This window comes from Macaca nemestrina, chromosome 14 (assembly GCF_043159975.1).
Source record: "Macaca nemestrina isolate mMacNem1 chromosome 14, mMacNem.hap1, whole genome shotgun sequence".
NCBI classification, from domain to species: Eukaryota; Metazoa; Chordata; class Mammalia; order Primates; family Cercopithecidae; genus Macaca; species Macaca nemestrina.
In genome coordinates, this window is record NC_092138.1 from 44655104 (window position 1) to 44678115 (window position 23012).

The 23012-nt window shown below is 39.6% G+C and overlaps 1 protein-coding gene and 1 non-coding gene across 23 annotated transcripts in view; one reads left to right on the forward strand and one right to left on the reverse strand.

Annotated features, from left to right (window-relative positions):
• LOC105489089 (FRAS1 related extracellular matrix 1) overlaps window positions 1–23012 on the reverse strand; it is a 177078-nt gene that overhangs the window by 102046 nt on the left and 52020 nt on the right. For 21 of the 22 annotated variants that reach the window (XR_011612591.1, XM_024795139.2, XM_011753748.3 and 18 more), the window contains 6 exons: window positions 22452–22648; window positions 16460–16783; window positions 13822–13930; window positions 11009–11140; window positions 7343–7687; window positions 6474–6616 (listed from right to left, as the gene is read on the reverse strand). Coding sequence is in view for 21 of the 22 variants with exons in the window: in XM_024795139.2 (XP_024650907.2) it covers window positions 6474–6616; window positions 7343–7687; window positions 11009–11140; window positions 13822–13930; window positions 16460–16783; window positions 22452–22648 (1250 nt within the window). In the remaining variant the exon portion in view is untranslated. Of the gene's footprint in view, window positions 1–6473; window positions 6617–7342; window positions 7688–11008; window positions 11141–13821; window positions 13931–16459; window positions 16784–22451; window positions 22649–23012 lie in introns of those variants that run through there. The other variant, XM_011753754.2, reaches the window with a different exon arrangement.
• Window positions 15600–15706, forward strand: LOC112427925 (U6 spliceosomal RNA). Its single transcript, XR_003019709.2, has one exon. It is a non-coding gene; the product is annotated as a U6 spliceosomal RNA (small nuclear RNA).

Consider the following 23012-nt stretch of genomic DNA (forward strand, 5'->3'; position numbering starts at 1 on the left):
ACATGTTCACAAATATCAAGCAAAACAAAATTTAACTAAGCACTGAGAAAGTTAAAGCAAACTTTTTGACTTTTGCTTGGAATACTGCTAATCCTTGTTTAGTTTTTCAGAGTCAAGGAAACTTATTTTAAACAATTTACAACCTTTAATAATTAAGTAAGGTATTCTCCTGTAAACAAAATTTGGAGCATGTTCATTTTTCTCCGCCTGGTTCCTCTAGAATCTGTAGACTATCTATAAGTACTCTTGTGGCAATAAAGTTGTTGGCATCAGTGCAGTAAGAATCAATTTTTCTTTGTCAACAGGACACAACTGGAAAACCGGTTATTTTATCAAGGCTTTGACTGAAAGGGTGTGTTTCCCTTTAAGGAATCAAGTTTGACATGTAGAGCTAATTAAAGCCCCTTGGGGAGAACTGGCCTCCTACCTTGTCTATACAGTCCCCGCACAGGGTTCCTGACCTGTGGTCAGTAAAGAATGTCACTTTCTAATAGGTCTGGAAGCTCTGAGTGTATCTTGGGACCTCAAGAGGAAAGGATCACCCAACTCACAGGTATTAGAGGATACAAACCCATGGCTGGGCTTGGCTTTAAAAGTCTTATCTGAAATTCCTTGTGAAACAGAGTTTCATCAAAGCCAATCCAAAAGGCCTATGTAAAAATAACCATTCTTGCTGCACTTTATGCAAATAATCAGGCCAACCATAAGACTAAAGTTCATTCATAATTACTTTTTACCAAAAATGAGGACTGAAGAGAAAAATTTTGCTCCAAAGCTTATCATAAATTTGTCATTAAATCCTAGTCTCATTGTTTTTAAACTTTTTGCCTGCATTTTAGACTAATCTGTGAATCAAGTGATGATCTGCAGCTTAGAAAAAAAAAAAAAAAAGGATGGGTAATGTAAAAATGTGAATCAATATGCTAGTTCTGGGCAACTACTTTGCAAATTCTGCCAGGTAAGGAAAGTGAGTAAGGTGCCCATAACTCTGAGCTTTCTTTGTTTGGGAAAATAAAAGCAAGGAACTTCATAGACTCCCAAAGGGGAATTCTGTATCTTGGCAAGTAAAATTTTAAATGGAAATTGTCTACCACACCACACTTGTGGGAAATGCTGTCCTCACTCTACTATTTGCAATAGAGTTATACATGGTAGCAGCACCTTCTAACTAAAATATCCGACAGAGTTTTCATTGCTGTTGTATTTTGCTTTATCATTATCCTTATAACCGGGATAATAGTTACTGACAAAAAGGAAGCATAAAAGTTTTACTATCACTAAGTCTCCTAGGATTTTTTATTGGGTTTAGTGATGCACTTTTAAATGAAACATGCTGCTTTTGGATTAACACCTAGTAAAGGAAAGGAAAATCTACAGGTGCTTAAAAATCAAATCAAAATTATTAACAGGCTCAGGGGAAATGCCGGCTTCAGCCCTGGGTGGCTACAATCCCTCTTTAAGAAATTCCAGTCTTCTTCATGGAATTGGTTAACCCCTTTATTAAGCCCTCTCTGGCTTGTATGTCTTGAATTGATATTTGGACGCTGTATTTTCAGTACTATAACTCAAATTGTTTCTTCTCGCCTAAAAGCAATCAAACTGTAAATGGTGCTGCAAACTGAACCACACATGGACATGCCATTCTTCCCAGGACCCTTAAATCAACCCCAGGAGGAGCCCTAACTGCTGTTCCCCATTCCACACCCCTTTTAAATTGGAAGTAGCCAGAAAGAGTCTTCGCCCAAAACCCCCCAACTGCAGTTAGTGTGATATCACCACAGGGAGGAATGTGGTAGGAGTTACTAAGAAAAAGAAATTATTTTAGGCAGTTAGAGAGGAAAAGGGGTCCTTGAGTAGTTTTCATCTTTTTTTTTTTTTTTTACATTTTTTTTTTTAAATTTATTTATTATTATTATACTTTAAGTTGTAGGGTACATGTGCATAACGTGCAGGTTTGTTACATATGTATACTTGTGCCATGTTGGTGTGCTGCACCCTAGTTTTCATCTTTTAAAGCATATCCGGAAAATTTTCTTGTAAAGCCCCAGCTCTTAGAGCCAGGTGGGAAATCTTTTATATGCCAATGCTGACTATTAGAAACTGGGTCCACCCAACATGGCAATTCCCTTGGCCTTCTTGTCCCTGGCCCACATACTCTTGGCAACACGGCCACCCCCACATATCCCCACGTGTGTAGAAATCATGGCACCCTGCATTTGCATATTAAAAGGTAGGGTGGGAGGACCAGCTTTTTTGCGGGCTATGTGAATGATATGCCTGGTCAAACTTATTTCCTGAGCCCTATGCAAATCAGACACCGCCTCCTCCAGCCTCTGCATATGTACCTGGCTGGTGTCCACGACACCTGGGGATCTCTTCTTTCAGCTTTGGAGCCACTCCCCCATCTGTCTCTGTACAGGGGAGGTTCTTCCTTCTGTCTTCTCCCTTCCTTCTTCCCCGTCTTGCATATTAAACTCTCCGCTCCTTAAAACCACACACACACACACACACACACACACACACACACACACACACACAAAAATATGCCCACCAAAAATTATTACAGGAGTATAAAAAAGCATGCTGTACATTCTTTTTACACAAAGAACACATTGGAGAATAAATTAGCATGGAAAATGGTCTCTTTGCAGGCACAATAACTATTGTTTCCTTATTAAATCCCTTCTCCAATTAAGTAGAGCCTCACTGATCCACACTATGGCTGGGAGGTCCCGCAGAGAATTTCTGAACTTTGGAGATTAGTGAAACACTATAATTGGGGGGAAAAATCATGACACTGACTCCAGGAGAATAGAAAAATGACTGCCATTGTATTTATTTTGATAACTGGATTTAATTTTTAATTACTGAAATGCTTCATAATGGATAAACATGCCGTAAACTTTGGCAACAGTCATGAAAGGATAGAGACAGGGAATTAATTTATTAGCACCTACTAAGTACTGTGTACTCACTGTTCTACTAGCTTTCTTGTGTGATCCAGATAGCACTTTACTAATAATAGCCATGGTTATTATTCCCAATGTTCAGAGAAAAAACCTGAGCCCCAAAGGGGTTAAGTGATTTGCCCCAGGGGGCACAGCTTGTAGGTGGCTGAGCTGAAGTTCTAGCCTTTTTTATGTCATAGAAAAAGCTTAACCATATTTTAGTTTTGCTTTGTGTGTCAATTTCAAAAGGAATTCTCATCATTTTCAAATTGCGTATTCTGAATGCCATTGTTGTAGACAGAATTGACATTGCTCATCTGTGCTTCCATTACGTCAAAAAAAATCAAAACCATGGAATCTTCTGATCACAAAAGCAAGTAATCATCTTATCTGGACTTCTAGTTGAGCAGCTGAAAGTTACTAATTTTGTTGAATATTTTAAATCTATTTTTATTTGTAGGACATGACTAGACACTTGTCCAAATTGAGAATGTAAACATCAAATAGATCAGATAATCATTTGAGCTCCTCAAATATTGGAGTTTCACTGATAATATCGGAGCTTTAAATATAAAAATGCTTGCTAGCGCGCACACACACACACACACACACATACAATACTTGTTTCATTGGCATGCACGCACTCATTTCTAGAAACTCTGAAGAATAAAGCTTTACACTTATTACCTCCCTATCTCACTCCCTCCCTAGTCTCTATCAAATATTTGGGTTTTATCTCCTCCCAGTTTCAGTAAAAGTTGAAAGAACCAGAACTCATTTTGTGATCAATAAGCAGTTCGTCAGGGTCTACACTGAGTCAGACAGCTAGGTCTAGAAACATTGAAATGAATAATTCTGGGTCCCTGCTATCAAGGAGATCAGAGTTGATCCAATAAAAGAAATCGTGGTCTTACTTTATAGAAAGTTCAACAACAAAGATACGTGCAAACAGATGCCAGAGCATATAAAAGGATAAGCTGATCCAGCTTGAGGGTTTGTGGAATGGGGTCGTCAGAGGATTCTTGGAACAGGTGATGTTAGAGCTGAGAGCAAGTCCATAGTCTGGAGAAGAACTAAGACAAAGCTACCACCAACCAGAAGAGGGAGAATGGGAAAAACAGATGCTAGATTAATTTCACTAAGAATACTCCTATTATATTAATGAGCTTTAATTCATCGCAACTATAAGGATTTGGTTAATCACCTCTATTTGTAAAAGGCCACGGGAGGGGTTCTGAGGATAACCTAGTCCAGAAAAGATGAAGGCTGAGCTGAAGCAATGGCAATGCGGTGGGGAAGTAGAGATAGATCAGAGAAACTCATCAAGCAGATTTAGTAAACCTGCTGACTGATTGGTTGTGCTGACATTAGAGAAAGGAGTCAGGGATGACTTCAGAGATTCCAGCTAGTTATCTTGTGCAAGTTTTTAGGGACACATGCTAAATGTATTTTGGTCATAATGAATTTTAAATGCTGAGGATACATACACGTAAAGATGTCAGGTAGAGAAGTAGACACAAGTCTGAACTGGATAAATATTTAGGGGCCAAAGATACAGGCTAATGAAGAGAGCAAATTTGTAGATCTCCCTCTGCCCCACTCTCTTTCTCCTTCTGACATAAATTAAGAAGATGAAAGCAGAGAAAAACATAAGCATCTTTAGAAACCTATCCAACACAGGGAATAAACTTGTAACTAGATCTACAGTTTAGTTCGACCAATTTGCCCAGATTCAGAAATAATTATGTTGCACTAAAGTTTTCATTACAGAGAAATCTGACATCTATATTTGTGTATATGAAGAACATGATTTATAAAATACATAACAACAAAAGAATAAAAAAGAAGTCCAGAAATTTTCATTTTTAAAAAGGCCCCTAGGCTGCTAAAAGTGATATGGTATCCTTGTCAGAAACATAACTCAGATTGGATACACAGAAGATTTAGAAGTAAATCCTATTAACTGTTACCATTTTGAACTATCAAATCAACTAAGGTTTCAAACAAAAATTTAATCTAGAAATGACATATAATACATTGATAAAAAGACGGAGGTGTTATTTGAAAAGGAACTGACCTGTTAGTCAAAGAGCAGATGAACCGAGTTTTCTCATTCATTCTCTATTCCTTCTTAATAGGGATCACCTACTGCCTTCCATTTCTGAGCTCTCTGAAATCATTCTTTCTGATCATCTCCTTCTGTTACACTCTTCTTAGCCACAGATGAATAGCTCAATCATCTATGCATTAGCTAACGTCAGTGTCTGTGACATTATGGGAAGGCATTATGTGACAAATAGGACACTTGCTTTAAGCAGTCATTCTAGAACAGGTTGGAGATTTGCTTGGATCCATACACAGGCTATCTTCCAAGATAACAGGTACAAAATGCCTAGCAAAAAGTACTGTACATAGTAGGTGTATTAGCCTGTTCTCACACTGCTGATAAAGACATACCCGAGACCGGGCAATTTACAAAAGAAAGAGATTTAATGGACGTATAGTTCCACATGGCTGGGGAGGTCTCACAATCACGGCAAAAGGGATCAAGTCGCGTCTTACATGGACGACAGCAGACAAAGAGAGAGAGCACGTTTGCACAGGGGGAACACCTGTTTTTAAAACCATCAGATCTCGTGAGACTTACTATCATGAGAACAGCACAGCAAAACCCGCCCCCATGATTCAGTTACCTCCCACAGTTTCCTCCTATGACACGTGGGAATTCTGGGAGTTACAATTCAAGATAAGATTTGGGTGGGGACACAGCTAAACCATACCAGTAGGTGATTAATTAATTTCAGCTGTTGTTTTTTAAAATCTCTAATATCAACTAGCCTCTCCTTTCAAGGAGTCTATTATAGTTGTCCAGACACTACCCTGACTCCACTTTCTGTAATTTCTATATGGCAATGTTTGCTTAAACTTATTTCTACATTCTACACATTTAAATTATATCCTTTAGTGGTAGTAAGAGACTCTTAGATCTTTAAAGACAACAATAAATAATAGCTAAAGTATTTATTGAGTGTTTCCCATGTACCAAAATGTTCTCAGTACTTCATATGTATTATCTCACCTTCACAATAACTCTAAAGGAAGGTTCTATTATTATCAGTTTTACAGACGAGGAAACTGGGGCATGGGCTGACCAGTCAGTCAGTGTCAAGATCAAGAGGGAAACTCAGGCAGCCTCACTCTGGAGCCTATAATTTAATCATCACATACAGAATAAATGTTTTCTTGAGTGTCTGGAGACAAGCAAATTTTGTGAGCTGCTCTACATAAAAGGGTCCCATAGTTCAATGAGCTGGAAACACTGAATACATACATATATATAAAACTCTTTCAAAAAGGAAACATCTGAGTAGTCCTATTGCAAAGAAGTCTGCTTAATTTTGTTTAATCGATTGTTTTTCAATTTTTAAACCTTGAAACCTGTTTTCATGTGGTTTCTAACCACATCTCCTAGAATTGATACCTGTGCACAAGACTTTGGGAAAGTGTTCAGAAACGGTCTCTTACCTGTGGCACTGAAAGATTTGGAGGTTCATGGCTGTCCCACAGGACAAATTGAAAAGAATCTTCAAAGATTTCTCCACCAAAGTGACGATAATAAATGATTCCATTAAACAAATCCCTCTGAAGGAAGCCAGGCACAGGATAGCCTATTGGGTTCATAAAACATCACATACTTTTGTACAAGCCTATCAAATATCGAGGGACAATGATATTGGACTTATCTTCAAAAGTCTTATCTGTCTAGTATATTATATGTCCCCAAGGAATCTGCATTAAATGCTTTCATCAAAGATAAATAATAAAGCAGAAAAATAATAAATAATAAAGCAGGAAAACTAAACTTGCTACATCTGTCTTGATATATGGAAAAATTAGCATTAGAAAAATATTTTCAAGAAACTTACTCTTATTTCAAATATACAAAGTAACACTAACTACTTATTTGATCCCTATTTTGTCAAACTCTGGATCTACCCACTTTAAGAAGTAGTTACAAAATGATTCTAACAAAATGTAAACAAATGTTATTCATGAAATTATCAATAATCTAGAATATTCCAAAAATCTCCTTTTAGACTAATTTGTTCTATCACCTTGCTTGGCTGACTTAATTTTTCATACAGTAATGGTTACTTTGAGGCTCAGCTCTGGAAATCTGTAGATGCACAACCTTGGATAGATCAAATTAACTTTCCTAAATCTCAGGCTTCCTCATTATAAAATGGGAATAAAAATACTATCTTACTTCAGAAAATTGATGTTCACCTTAGCACAAACTCTGACACAATGTCAGCAAACCCAGAAGGGTGCATAGTAGGTTCTCCACGGAAGAGTGAATTCCATTCAAATGATCTTAACTACCCAGAACTTACCTATCAGTCCTGGCCCTGGCTTCTTCATGATCTCTCCAGCCTGTGGAGGTTTCGTGATATTGAAGAAGATGTAGTCATCACTGGCGTCCACATCTGAAGCTCGCAGCATGGATCCCTGGATCAGGATAGTCTGCCCCTCTTCCAGTTCAATCACAACATTGGTTATAAGGAACGGGGGACTATCATCTTTGGGCAAGATGTTGATGGGGAATTTGTGACGGATGCTGTGATGACCATCAAATATCCGGAAGACCACGAAGTCTTTGGTGGAATCGCTGTCATCATGATGATAGCGAACAACTCCAGCCTGGAGATCAGCCACGGTGAAGAGAAATCCTTTGCCCCCTGAGGGAGAGAGCAGAGATGGAGCAGATTGAGCAAGGGAGTGCAGAAGCAGCAGCTGTGGGGAAAGCATCAATACAACAGAGGCTGCTAAGGAAAGTGTGCAGCCCGTATTTCCCTCACCTGGAAAAACTACAGATTGTTAGTGGGTTCTGGGACAACACATCTAGTTTTGAATACTGGCTCCAACATTCATCAGTTGTGTAGATTTGAGCAAGGTATTTAATTTATAAAACTTATCTATAAAACATGGATAATACTACTGTGATGGTTTTAACTTTTTCCATCAACTTGACTGGGCTAAGGAATGCCCAGACAACTGGTAAAATATTACTGCTGGGTGGTTCTGTGAAGAGGGTGTTTCTTGAAGTGATCAGCATTCGAATCAGTAGACTGAGAAAAGATCAGGCTCATCACTGTGGACAGGCATCACCCAATCCATTGAGGGACTAAGTAGAACAAAAAGGAAGAGGAAAGGGGAATGCTCTCTTTCTTCTGGAGCTGAGACTTCCTTCCATCTTCTTCCCTCTGACACTGGAGCTCCTGGCTCTTGGGCCTTTGAACTCTGGAACATAAACCAGCCACCCTCTAACACCCCCATTTGTCCCTCCACCCTTCACCTTCCCTACCACACTCACCCCTCTCCACTCCCCTTGCCCAGCTTCTCAAGCCTTTGGCTTTGGACTGGGAGTTACACCATCAGCTTCCCTGGTTCTCGGGCCTTCAGACTAATACCCACGACTTCATGGGCTTTCCTGGTTCTCCAATGGCCTAACATGGAACCTCTCAGCCTCCACAATTACATAAGCCAATTCCCATAATAAATCACCTCATAGATAGGTAGGTAGGTAGGCAGGTAGGTAGGTAGATAGATACATAGATACATAGATAGACATTCTGTTGGCTTAATTTCTCTAGCGAACCCTTACTAATACAAATACTTACCTCATAATCCACAGCAAGAATGAGAGAACTTAAGCAACAGTAAGCCTACAATAAATGTTGGTTATTCTTCAGCTAATTGCTACCATCCTACATGGCAGCAGTTCTTAGAGGAGTGGTCTCAAACCAGCAGCCTCAGTACCATCTAGAAAGTTTTAGAAATGTAAATTCTCAGGACTTACCCTGGACCTGCTGAATCAGAAATTCAGGGGTGGGTGGGAGGGAGGCAACAACCAGTGTTATCAAGCCTATTTGAAAATTACTGGCTCAAAGACCAAGAGCTAGAGCTCTGATATCTAATAGACTGGGTTCAAATCCCAGTTCTGTCATTTTCTAGGTGTGTTACCTTAGATAAGTCAGTTGTTCTAAGTCTCAGGTTACCCATTTGTAAAATGGGAATAATAATAGTATCTAATACCATAAAGTTGATATGAGATAAACAAGATAAAGCATACAGAATGCTTTGCACAGTATCTGTCACAAAGTAAATGCTTAATAAATGGTTATACTATTTTCTATCTCCTCTGAACCCAGACCATCAATGCATTATGTTCTCCCACTCTTCATTTCATCTGTATAGTATTAATAAACATTGCTTTCTTTTCTTCAGAGACTTACAATTCTTTTTGGTTTTTTGTTTGGTTTTGTTTTGTTTTGTTTTGTTTTTGAGACAGAGTCTCCCTCTGTCTCCCAGGTTGGAGTGCAGTGGCGCGATCTCGGCTCATTGCAACCTCCACCTCCTGGGTTCAAACGATTCTCTTGCCTCAGCCTCCAGAGTAGCTGGGACTCAGGCACACACCACCACACCGGGCTATTTTTGTGTTTTTAGTAGAGATGGGGTTTCACCATGTTGACCAGGCTGGTCTCGAACTCCTGAGCTCAAGTGATCTGCCCGTCTCAGCCTCCTGAAATGCTGGGATTACAGCCATGAGCCACTGTGCCCAGCCAGAGACTTACAATTCTTAATGGCAGGTGCACCCCAGTACTCTCTTCACACCATGTGGCTGTGTTAAAGACCTTAGAGGAATAAACTATTTAACACTTTCTTGCCCAAGAGCCACTTTATGCTTCTTCCTCACTACCAGAATCCTAGTTGTATTTGGCATAGCAATACAGTCATTTAAAAATACTCAGACTTCTCGACTAGCTTGCACTGAGGAGTTGTATGTGACATAGTTTGATAAAGAAATCTAAGTGGAAATTGTTGTATTGTGCTCCTAGGAAAACTTGTTAAATAGAGCAAACTTAGATGCCATAACTTCTTTCATTGTTCCTTCTGTGTCTTCCAGCCTCAAAGACATGAAGAAAATAACTAATTTTCAAGCCACTACACTTGGATTTCTCTTACGTACAACTGAACACCCAACCTGACTGGTATACCCAGATTTAAACTGGCCTCCCACTGTCCTGGGATTAAGTAGTAGGATTTATCACACATTTATTATTTTGTTTTTGATTCCAGAATTCCCTGATAACTTTCCCTGAGAGTTATCTTTCTGCTTTACAGTTAGGGAAACTAAGAAGATAACTGAATTAAATCCTCTGAGCTCATTATAAGGAATGACTTATTTTATCATAAAGTGTAAATATTGCTTTTATTAGGATTATTACCTTGTTAACTATCATCCCATAGAATTATAAATTTATTTCTTTTAAACCGTGACAACTACTACTAATAACATAACATCATTATTACTGAAGTATTCATTAAGCATTAATTTTTCTTTTCTTTCTTTTTTTTTTCTTGAGATGGAATCTTGCCTTGTCACCCGGGCTGGAGTGCAGCGGCGTGATCTTGGCTCACTGCAACCTCTGCTGCCCAGGTTCAAGCAATTCTCCTGTCTCAGCCTCCCAAGTAGCTGGGACTACAGACGCCTACCACCATGCCCGGCCAATTTTTGTATTTTTAGTAGAGACGGGGTTTTACCATATTGGTCAGGCTGATCTCGAACTCCTGACCTCAGATGATCCACTCACCTCAGTCTCCCAAAATGTGGGATTACAGGCATGAGCCGCTGCACTTGGCCTAATTTTTCAATATACTTGTTTGAAGCAGAGAAAGAAAAAACATTTTGTCCTCCAAATGGGAAAAAAATAACTAGTTAAGGAGTATACTTAGAAGGAGTCCTGCATGGCATCCTGAAAGCAAAACTGAGGTTTAAACAATGAGCCACGCACAAGGTACTGTTCATAAATGGTTAGACATTGATCTGAGCACTTGAACACAAAAGTCAATGGTTTCAAGATCTCCAGATTTTCTGCATTTGACAATTTCATTGAGAAATGGGGCCCAAGAGATGCTACATATATCCGTTAAATACGTGTACTTCTGAAGAAAATACTTTTGGATTCTTTGCTAGGTTACCAAGTTGGATCATTCACCTCTTAAAGTCAGCCATCCATGCTGCAGGCCACCAACAGTGACTAGCCGGACAGCACCAATGTCGTCATTGTCGACAACCTGAAACTGTTCCCAAGTGATGGCTCGAGACTGCCCCTCAAGGAGATTCAGACCTGTGAAAGAAAGGAGAAAAGGGTTTTGGCCTGATAGACTGGATAAAGAAAATGTGCACATTGGACCATGGAATACTATGCAGCGTAAAAAATAGTGAGTTCATGCCCTTTGCGGGGGACATGGATGAAGCTGGAAACCATTGTCCTCAGCAAACTAACACGGGAACAGTAAACCAAACACCACATGTTCTCACTCATAAGTGGGAGCTGAACAATGAGAACACGTGGACACAGGGAGGGGAACATCACACACTGGGACCTGTTCTGGGGTATGGGGGAAAGGGGAGTATGGGGGTATGGAGGAGGGAGAGAGAGCATTAGGATAAATACCTAATGCATGTGGAGCTTAAAACCTAGATGACAGGTTGATAGATGTAGCAAACCACCATGGCACATGTGCACCTAGGTAACAAACCTGCACGTTCAGCACATGTATCCCAGAACTTAAAAAAAAAAAAAAGATAAGAAAAGGGTACTGGCAAGTTCTGTGACATGCCAACGTGCCTGCTTAAGAAAAGATGAATGAATTTCCACTCATGAAACCATGTGAATATTGCATCTTTAAAAGCTTTTCAAGAAACTGGAATGTAGCTTTTATTTTTAGTACTATTTTTATTTTTAGTACTATTGACTCCAATATTACAACAGATTACAGAAAATCCTGAAAGGGAGCAGAGCAAGCTAGTCGAATTGCAAGGTAGCATGCTGCTGGACCTATCTTATGCTTCTCTTACATCTGCCAGCTTCACCCACCACTCTGGCCTCGACCAACTGACTGTTCTCTAGCTGCAGCCGCCCCATGAGGATTCCCAGTTTCCAAAATTGTAAAGCCCTCCTGCCACCACTGCCTCATCTTCTGATGCAGCCGGCTACCTCCACTGCCCTCTGGTGGCGGCAGGACCAACCTTGTGGCTTATCAGGCCCTGCACCAGGGGACCCAGGGAATATGTTCTATGGCTGCTAAGAAGGGCCAGATAACACCCTCTGGGCATGTGGGGAGTTAACAGCCACTGAAGTAAACTTTAACCCATTAAAGACAGGAAATGGGAAAGAACTGACCATTAATAGATTGTTGACCTTTTCCCCACCCCACTTCCAACTCTTCCCAGACACAGCGGTTGCATCTTCTCCCTGGAGACATCAACATTACAGAGCAATCTGCTTTATCTTATTGTAAAGCTGTGACCAGCTCAGCTATGCCACCTTTTTATTTGCTTCTCCCCTTACTCTTGCTTTCAGTATAGGGTTAGTACATCTGGTCTGCCTCGGGGTCTGTTTTCTAGGGAAATTGGGCTAATACATATATAAAGGAGAGGGAGAGAGAAAAGGAAGGAAGGAAGGAAGGAAGGAAGGAAGGAAGGAAGGAAGGAAGGAAGGAAGGAAGGAAGGAAGGAAGGAAGGAAGGAAGGAAGGAAGGAAGGAAGGGAGGGAGGGAGGGAGGGAGGGAGGGAGGGAGGGAGGGAGGGAGGGAGGGAGGGAGGGAGGGAGGGAGGAGGGGTGCATAAGAAGAATCTCTGTGACTGGCAATACAATAAGGGTTTGGAAGCCAGGAGTGCACAGGACAAGGCATCACGGAGCAGAGCAGAGGAACAATCGAGAAGCCTAGAAATACATACAGCAAAATATCAACATTGGTTATATCTTCATGGTGAAATAATAAATAATTTTAAATGTAATATATTCTCCAAATTTCAACAATGGCACAGATCAAGTTCCTAATAAGCAAACGCTTATTTTAAAAAGGATTCTGATGTTCAAAGCAGCCAAAATGACATTGAAGAAACCTGGGAGTCACGGATCACATACACACGTACAGACAATTCCATCTCTACACTCAAGCAGGAGTCCATGCAACATGTGACTATTCCTAAACTTTAGGTTACTGATTCCATCTTTTCTCTCATTACCCCCCTGACAGATGTCGAATAGGATATAGAGCCAGAATTATAAATCAAGGCTGCTCACCTGATGTTCTCTATCTCTACTGAAACTCACATACATACAAACACGTACGTATGTGTACACGCACAAGGCAGCTTGTTTAAGCTGCCACCTGAGGATTTAAATCAGACACAGACATTTTTCCCTTAATACAGTCTACCATCACTGCTTTTAAGTATGTTTCAAATGGTATTGATGCGATCAGTGAGAAAGGAAAAGATCTCCATTTACATTCCACATTTACATCTGATCAACATATATACATCACATAAGTCCACTCAGAATTAAATATGGCATAGAAAGCCATATTTTAAAGCAGTTAAAGTTCTTATTTATGTTTTTCAGTTTCCATGTAGCCCAACATAAAAATATGGATTATAAAAGCTAAATCTTTCTCCAGTCCCTTGTAACAATCTGAGTTGGAGATTTCAGTCCCACTACAGCTCAATATCACAAATAGTCACTTTTTTGCTTTATTCAGTTGAAAAGTGTCCCTTTGTCTTATCTCCAGCAGAAGAAAGAACTTGGCCACAGGACACAGAAATCCTGGATTTAAATTTCTCACGCTGCCAGGAGGAATAAAAAAACAACAACAAAAGCTACAGTCTGATGCCCTTCATCTGTCTGGGTTTCAGTTGCCTCATGTATGACACAGGAATAAAATTACCTTTCTTTCCTGACCCATCTTTCTTGTATTCCCTTCAGGGCTATGTTGTTTTATGCCTCATATTGAGCTTTACCTGTATTCCAGGATACACGGGGGGCATTTGTGTCTGCTGTTCTGATGGAGATGTGGACTGTCATAGGTGCACTCCTTTCAAAGAAGAAGTCGTATACCTCCAATTCTACCTATAAACAAACAGAGGCAAATGAACCACACACTGAAGCATTAGAGGGTAAAATAGCATTAATTCTGGGGTACAGCCACACACAGAGGCAAATGGGGATTCAGTTTCTGCGGTTCCCACATCTCATTTTAGACAACCTGATTTGACTTTTTCAGGTTCTAGATCTTGCTCCTTACTTTAACAGTATTTTAAAATTTTCTACTACATAAAAGAAGTTATTAATCTAAAAATGGTAATATGCTGGAGACGTGTCTCTGCACTTGTTCAGGAGACCAACTCCTTCCCACTTTCAGTCACTTAAATCTCTCTCAAAGGTGGAGGATCTAGAGAAGTGGTTTTCAAGTAGGGGTGATGCTGTCCCCCTAGAGGACTTTTGGGAATGTCTGGAGGCATTTTTGGTTTCAGAAGTGGGTGTGTGGGAGAATGCTATTGTCATCGCGTGGGTAGAGGCCGGGATACTAACATCCTACTGTACACAGGACAACCTCCCAAACAAAGAATTATCTGATACAAAACGGCAATTGTCATACTGCCACTATCAAGAAACCCTGATCTAGAGACGTCTATTTCACTAGACATATTTTTAAATATCTCAACTTTATTTGCTTTCATGAAATTCATAACTAATAAGTAGGGGCTACGTGACAAGTTTTGGTCCTTATTATGTGCTGTGTTTGTATTCACCAGATGTTGACAGAGAAGAATAAGGTATAACACAGAAATGCAAGGCATACTCCCTACTTTTGAAGAACATGTGGTCCATGGGAGAGGATAAGAGAAATAATCAAACAGCACTATATCAGCAAACACTGAATGACAAAAGAAACTGATTCAAGGCTGCCAGAGCAACAGACGGAACATGAAACTACATGGGCAAGATGTGTCTTTCTTTGGAGGGGTAAAATGTAAATATCCACTTGGTTAGGCCCCTGGCCCAGGGCTTCCAGTCCACACAACCTGAAAACTGTGTGATCTCCACTGAAAAAATTGTGAGTTACCGTCTAACGAAAATAATCACACATTCACACAGGCTCTGCTTTAAGAGTACATTATACAATGCCAGAAACTACACACATGAAGCAGCCAGAAAAGTAGTGCTCTACTTGTGAGCTCGAAGTAAGACTGAATGTGCAATGAGAAATTGCAACCTAACAGGGAAGGCATGTGGGGACCACAGACTCTGATGAGAGGGGGAAATAAAAGCAGAAGGCAAAGCATAGCATTTATAGCCTGAAGTCCTTTGTCTCCCCTTGAGGCTACATGCTGAAAATGCCTAAATTACAATAGAGATAACCCCAGGAATACTCATTTTCCTTAATGAACCTGAACTCAAGTCTGTATCCATCTGCACGTTTAAAATTTCCATCCTGTTTGAATCAAGTTGCTGGGAGGTCTTTAAGCATGTGATGCATTATTATGTGGAAGACTTTAACCAGTTGTCCTCCCCTCCCACTAACTACAAAACCAGAGGAAAGAAGTTGAACCTGCAGCAAAAGGAATTTAGATAGAAGTAGGACCTTCCTGATGGACAGTGTTTCATTGTGAAATTAGTTATCAAATAAGACTATGGAATGCCCTATCCTGAGTCTGTGTTATTAATTAAAATTAAGGATTCCCATAAAAAGCTCTCACAAAAAAAAAATAAAAGAATTTATTAATAAAAGAATTGTGTGCTCGCCTTGGCAGCACATATACTAAAATTGGAATGATACAGAGAAGATTAGCATAGCCCCTGCACAAGGATGACACACAAATTCGTGAAATGTTCCATATTTTGGGAGAACAACACACACTAGGGCCTGTTGGGGTCAGGGGTGGAAAGAGAGAGAACATTAGAAAAAATAGCTAATGCATGCAGGGCTTACTACGTTGGTGATGGGTTGATAGGTACACCAAACCACCATGGACATGTTTACCTATGTAACACACCTGCAATTCTGCACATGTACCCCAGAACTTAAAATAAAGAAACACATCAAAAAAAATTTTTGTTAAAAATAAAAGAATTGTATACAAAAGTCATCTCTAACTTCAATGGTCTCTGTGACTCAGGAAGGCTGGCAAAGGCTGCTGCAATTCTCAAGCTGGTGAGCCCTGGGTCAAATGCGGCCCTCAGAAATATTTGGTAGCTAACACAATACGTTTCACTACAATTTTTAATTGTTTTCTATATTCAAGAATTTAAGCATTTTATCAAAAAGTATCATTCTCCAATTTCTCTTGGCATGAGTGCTACAGCAACAGTGGGCACACTTGTATCCTTGCAGGGCAGCGGTGGGCGCGAGCTGAGTGGCAGCTGCTTCCTGAGCAGCTGGCTCTTTCTTCAGTTTGCCACAGTGCCCCTCAGTGGGGTTTGCTCATTGACCCTGCCTGCCTGGCTCCTCTGGGCAGTTAGCTTGCACCATGATTTACAGTGATTGATTCTTTTCTGAGGCAATGAAGGTACAAAGGAACCTGAGGGTTTAGGGTAGGGGGTTCTTAAATAACCCTGTGACTTCTCTAGGCTGGAAGCTTTGTCTCTCCTTCTTACCTCATCATGTCTCCTCTCAGAATGACTGCAGTTTGGTGGCTGATAGGCGATCTGCATGTCACTGAGATCTTTCCAGGTGAATGAGGAGATTGGTCTGGTGTGATCCAACAGGTGAGTCACATAGCCCTGGAGCGGGGCTTTAGTAATGTTGAACACCAGCAAGTGTTTAGCAGTCTCATCTTCTTCACAGTCCAGAACTGATGTAGTCAAGGAAGTCAGGATGAACTGATCCACTTCCAGAATAAACATGGCCATGAATGCAGCCTTTGGAATCTGATTCGGAATTCCAGCTCGGATATAGACAGGCAGCCACGCACTCTCTGACTTTTGAAGGACAGAGAAAATATAAAGGAGGAAATAATATGATTGAGGTGATATAATACAGGGCTAATAGCCTAATATTTAATACAGCCACAGCCTAGCATCTAGCGGTGACCTGAAGCTGGCTGCATACTAGAATCACCTGGGGAGATTTAAACACACGCTGGTACCTAGGATCCGTCTCCAGAGGTTCTTGTTTAATTGTTCCAAAAAGGGGACCAGAAAACCAGTATTTCTCGAGCTCCCTGGTGACTCTTACATGCAGCCAGGTGAAGAACGGAGCACCTACTTTGGCATCAGAAGGAACCGTGTTTATCATTCTATCGCCAACACTTTTAATTTGTGTGACTTTAGACAAGTTACTTAACTCTTCATTCTCATTTTCTTTCCAGCTGTAAATGAAAATATTAATACTAGACTCCCAAGTATCAAGTGAGGACAAACAAAATAGCCAAAGTAGGCACTTAGCAGTCTGGCACCCATCAACAACCTTCTGCAGCCACCTTCCTCACCTCCTGGCATGTAGTTTTAAAGGGGGCAGGAGAACGATGAAGGAAATATGTCTTTATGATTTGGTTCTCATGCAAATGAAGAATACTTGCTTGGTTGTCTGGTTAGTTAAGACCCTGGATCTCCAAGCAAGGGTTGGGCATTGGGGATTGCAAGTGAGCACTGAGGCTAGGCATGCATCCTCCAAAATAAGAGCACTATGAGCAAGAGACCCTCCAAAGAAACCATGAAACTGTGCCACAAGATCTAAGATCTCAACAAGTGCTATGGGCAGAAAGAATCCTCACAGGGCGAGGTGTGGTAGCTCATGCCTGCAATCCCAGCATTCTGGGAGGCCGAGGCAGGAGGATTGCTTGAGGCCAGGAGTTTGAGACCAGCCTGGGCAACAGAGCAAGACTCTATCTCTACAAAAAAAGTAAAAATAATAAAATTAATCAGGCATGGTGGTGCACACCTATAGTCAATTACTCAATTGGCTGAAGCAAGAAGATCACTTAAGCCCAGGAGACTGAAGTTATGGAGAGCTCTGATCGTGCCACAGCACTTCAGCCTGAGCAAGAGAGTGAGACTTTGTAAAGAAAAGAACCCTCATAGCAGTAGATGCTAATTCTCATAGGATTTGATCTATCCCATTGCTGAGAGAACCAGGCTCTCAGCATTAGTCCCATACTGCTAAACACTGGCCCTTGGGCTAGGAGTTGTAATCTGTGTACAACAGAATGCTAAAATTCCAATAAAAGATACTAGATTTGCAACTGAATGTAAGACAGGTAGTAAAATACGCAGAATTTACACAGCAAGTTGTCTGGAACTAGTTCCAGACTCCAGAACTTTCTTGCTCATATAAGAATATAAAAAGACTGAGAAAGGTAAGAAAAAGATTGATTAGGAGACAGGAGTGCTTTGCTGTGTTGTGTTCAGTCACTTTCCTGACCTTTAACACCACATGTTGGCATGCAGCAGGAAAAGCAGAGCAATGCCATATCTCCTGTCCCTTAAAATGTGTTTCTTGCAGTTGAAACACACACAGACAGCTGATACAGGGCTCATATCTGAGGAAGTTAAGTGGCTGGAAGCAGAAAAATAATGATGGCTGCGCCAGAATCAGTTTGTTCTTGTTTGTGGCAGCAAGGGACATGTAAATGTTCCCAGATATGGGCCAAGTGGGCAGAGGGCTGGTCTGAGGTCTCCTGGACCATAAACTTCAGAGAGTACTCTTGAGACGACAAAAATCCAGTAAGAAAATGCTGGAGATAGAATCAAATTCTAGGAGCTGCAGGAGAAATCGCAAGTGATCACTCAGGCTAGAAATACATCCTCTTAAGAGAGCGATGAGTGATAGACCAATGGGGCTCTCCAGAGAAACCATGAATTTGTCCCTAAGACAAAGATGCAGCTTGAGACATCTACCAGGCTCTGACAGCATGAAATCATATGTCATCAGTGCCTGATCAAATAAGATCCCTCTCTCCCATTCCCCGAAACCACCCCTGCCACCAGCCTGAAAATTAAGAAACTAACCAGCAATGCGCAGAGAAGAGAGAATTGCAAGAGAGGAACAGAGGAGAAGACAATCAACCCCCTCCCTTCCCACTGCATGGTTGATGAAGGCAGGTAAACGATATACTGAGATGTCCCAGGGTTTAGAGTATCTACTCTTCACGTGTCACTGGGAAAAAATGTTATTTGAAGATGCATAATTAGAAAACTCAAGCGGGGTAAATAGTGATTTAGAAGGACTGGTGCTTCATGCTAAGACCAATTGAGTCTAGAGTTAAGTCTAAATAAGTATGTTATTTTAAACATGTTAATAAAGTGGATACAAATGATGAAAGAGCTTACTGCTTGTAATAAAGTATAACAATCATATGCTAGAACTGAAATTGCAAATTATATAAACAAAGCAATTGCCACGAGAAAGGATCACTTGGATCCATTATCATCATACACAGGAAGGAGCCAAGAGAGCTCACTTCATTTTTTGACTGTATATATTACAAATATAGGCTTAAGAATATTTTTAAGTTTAGAATTAAATCCAAATAAAACATAAAGTGTGATAAGGAATTGTCAAATAAATAAAGATAAAGGCAAAGAAAACGTGATCTATTTCACAAGACAAATTTTTTTAATTCGCAAGAAAGCATAAAACATGAGAGAAAAAAGTGTATCTGTTACTCCCACAAATATAAAGTTTATATTGCCTTATTCAAGACAAATATTCTGAAATTCAATAAAAATGTCCAATTATATGTACCTTACAAGAAAGGCACTTAAAATAAAATTACATAGAAAGATGAAAAAGAAAAGGGTAATACAAATTGATCATTAATGGAGAAAGCAGAGAGACCACATAATTTCAAAGATAAATTCAATGTGGGCAGTTGATATTAGTAAAACATATAAGACAAAGATTCTTATAAATAACATTACATTTAATACTGTTCTTCTCAAACCAGTGGGGAATAGAGCAAAAATAAGAATAATAATTACATAAAAAGAAAGAACAAAATTATCATCATTAGTGAAAGATATAATTATGGTCTTTAAAAGCCCAAATAATTGAGAATTTCTTAAAATAATTGAATTCAGGAAAGAAGCCAGATAAAAGAAAATTATTCCAAAAATAGCTTTTCTGTTTATCATCAATAACCAATGAGAAGATATAATGGGAGAAAAATATTCTATTCACAATAGGTTCACAAAAACAAAGTGCCTAGGACTGCACTTAATAAGTATGCTCAACTTATGTGAAGGAAACTATGAACTTTACAGAAATATATAAAAGAACCTTTGTCCAAATGAAGTGAGATACTTCATTTCTGGATGAAAAGATTCAATATGGTAAACGTTCCATTATTCTAATTTTCCCCAAATGATTTATAGTTCTAACTGGATACTGATAAAAATCCTTAGGGGCTTTTTTTGTTTTGTTTTTTGAAACTAACATAAACGATTTAATTATACTTATTTGGAACTAAGTCTAGGTGAGAATGACTATGAAAATTTTGAAGAGAAGTGATAAGGAAGAACTTGCTTGTAAGATAATTATAGGCCTGTTGCGTTTAGAATAATATGAGACTGACAAAGAATAAGTAGGCAAATCTAAGAAATAAAAGAGCTAGCCTTGAAATTGTATATGCTATATCCTTCTATACAACAGAAGATCATCTAAAATCAATTGGGAAACAAGTTAATTGTTCAATGAATAGTGTTGAAAATTTGGGCTATTTGGAAAAAACTGTTCCTTGTATTTCATCATATAATAAAATTTTATTTCAGGTAGATTAAAAAGGCAAATGTAAGGAAGAAGACCTTTAAAAATCTAGAAGAAATTATGAATGAAGGGTCATTTGGTCACTTGATGAGAATTGACTGTACAACCACAAAAATAACAAAAGAACAAGATATAAAACTTCACATATAGTATAAATGTGATTCCATAAAACAAAACCAACTCTGGCATGCACTCGTGCACGTGTGTGTGTATGTAAAAATAGTAGAAATAAAGCTGTATTTATTTCCTTCTTATCTTGCTTTCTGTGTTTTTTTAATATTCCCTGCAGTGAGCCTATTACTTTTATATTCATAAATGAATCTGTTTTATGACATGCCAAATAAGCTATGGAATAGGTTAATGATAAACAAAGCAGGAAGGTAAAGGGATAAACTCCCAATAAAATAGATTTTAAAATATAAACAAATAAAGCCCTATTCAATATAGTAAGAAAAAAATGAGAAAATTCGGTGAAAAAGAAAAATGGCTTCAATTTTTTCAATGGATATAAGAAATCTTTAAAAATGAAAGGAGTTTTGAGTTAAAACAAACAGAAAGCATCTACTAGTTGTCTATAGACCTAGTGTTTAGGTCTGTTTGAACAAGGTATGTCACGGCTCGGAGCCACCACTATAAAAAAGGAAGCTTGAGCTAAACCTAGCCTGGGTTTGCAAACCTGGCTAATGAGCTTTTTACCAGGTGACTTTTAAAACCAGCAATATGCATAGTGCTACCATGCGCCAGGTTTTCTGTCAAGCACATAATAAGCATTTTCTCATTTAATGCTCTCAGTTACTCTAAGAAATAGGTACTATTAACCCACTTCAAGTTGAAGAAAATGAGACCAAAAGTCACACAGCTAGTTAAGTGAATGTTTGAACCCAGGCAATCTGGGCCCAGTGTCCATGCTCTTAACTATCAGTTGGACTCAGAAATTTATCCTTGAAAAGCTACCCAAGTGATTTACCTGATCAATTTGACTAGTCTGCCTCAGAGGTTTTTTCCAGATCTTAATTCTATGATTTTGTTTTATTATTTCTTTATGATTTCTTGTCATATCAATTCCTTGGGGTAATAATGTTCAATATTTGACTGGGCCCCTTAAGAGAAATCCCAGTGAGAAGCCAGATTGTGAAAGATAGAAGTATTTCCAAACATCATCTTGGATCATCTTTCCTCAGCACAAAATCTCAGCTGTTTCAGCAGGTACACAGTTTCCCCAGTTTCTCCAATAAACAAATTATAGAGTTCATGAATCAGCAGCACTGCATGTTCAATATTTTGAATAAATGGAATCCACTTTCTGTCATTATTGCAATATATAAGGATCAATAGGAGGAAAGACAAGATAATTAAAAGAGATTGGAAGATGCAGGAGGTCTTTGGGAGCCTGTCTCCTTGATGAGCCAGCCCTTCATTCCAAAGTCTGGAAGAGTGACCAATCTGTGACAAATATAAACATGGGACTGAGATTCTCCTCCCCCCTAGTTTGCTGTGACCTTGCAGAGTGGACCCCCTGATTTCAAGAGGGACAAAAGGAAGCATGAAAGAGAAGGTGTTACAAAAAGGTCAAATGACAAGCTGAAGAGTATTGGAGGTAAAGGAGGAAGAAAGTTAGCACGTAACTGGCCCCAGTGCTTCCCAAGTTGCCATAGTGATGGTGGACCTAGAAGAGAACCAAAGAAGGGAAATTTTATACAAAAGCTACTGTTTTAAGCACTTACTAGCAGAACCAACAAGCCTGCAGTTCCAATGAGTCACTGGCAGTTTCATCCCCAAAAGCACAGGAACTCTCCCTGGCATGGGGCCAGCATGAGTAGCCCCGTGTAACTGGCTCTCCTACTGTGAATCCTGGAGGCATCCACACATAACCGCAAACTCTACCTTGTACACGATTTTACTCCTGGTATCTGTGAGGTCCAGTTGGATGGAGATATAATCAATGTTGGGTGAAGGGGGATCCAGATGCTGATAACGAAGGCCCATCAGCAGGAACTCCTCACAGCTCACTTTGAGACTTCCTATTTTCTTTAATCCTGGGGTACAACTTCCACCTGGACACTTCAGTTTTGCTCCCAGTGCTAGAATGTATAGCATTGGATTAAGATAGTCACTTAAACATAACAATTGTAAAATTTAAAAACCAGTACTCCGTCCCATGAATACTTATTCCCTCTCACTACCTCAAGAACACTCGTGTACCCTCCAATCATTCACTGAGTGGGTTGTCATTATTCTGAAAGCTTGTAGTTTCCTTTACTGAAAAATGGTTGAACAGTAGTCTCATCATGTTCTCACCCACCAAAAGTTAAACCGAGAGAAAAAATAAAAAAATATGTTGTCTGAGGTTTGAACATCTCTGACAAATAGACCAGTGACTCACTGCAGGCCTTCCACAGTGTAGCTCCAGTCTTTCCTTTACAGCATCAGCGTCCATGTCTCTAT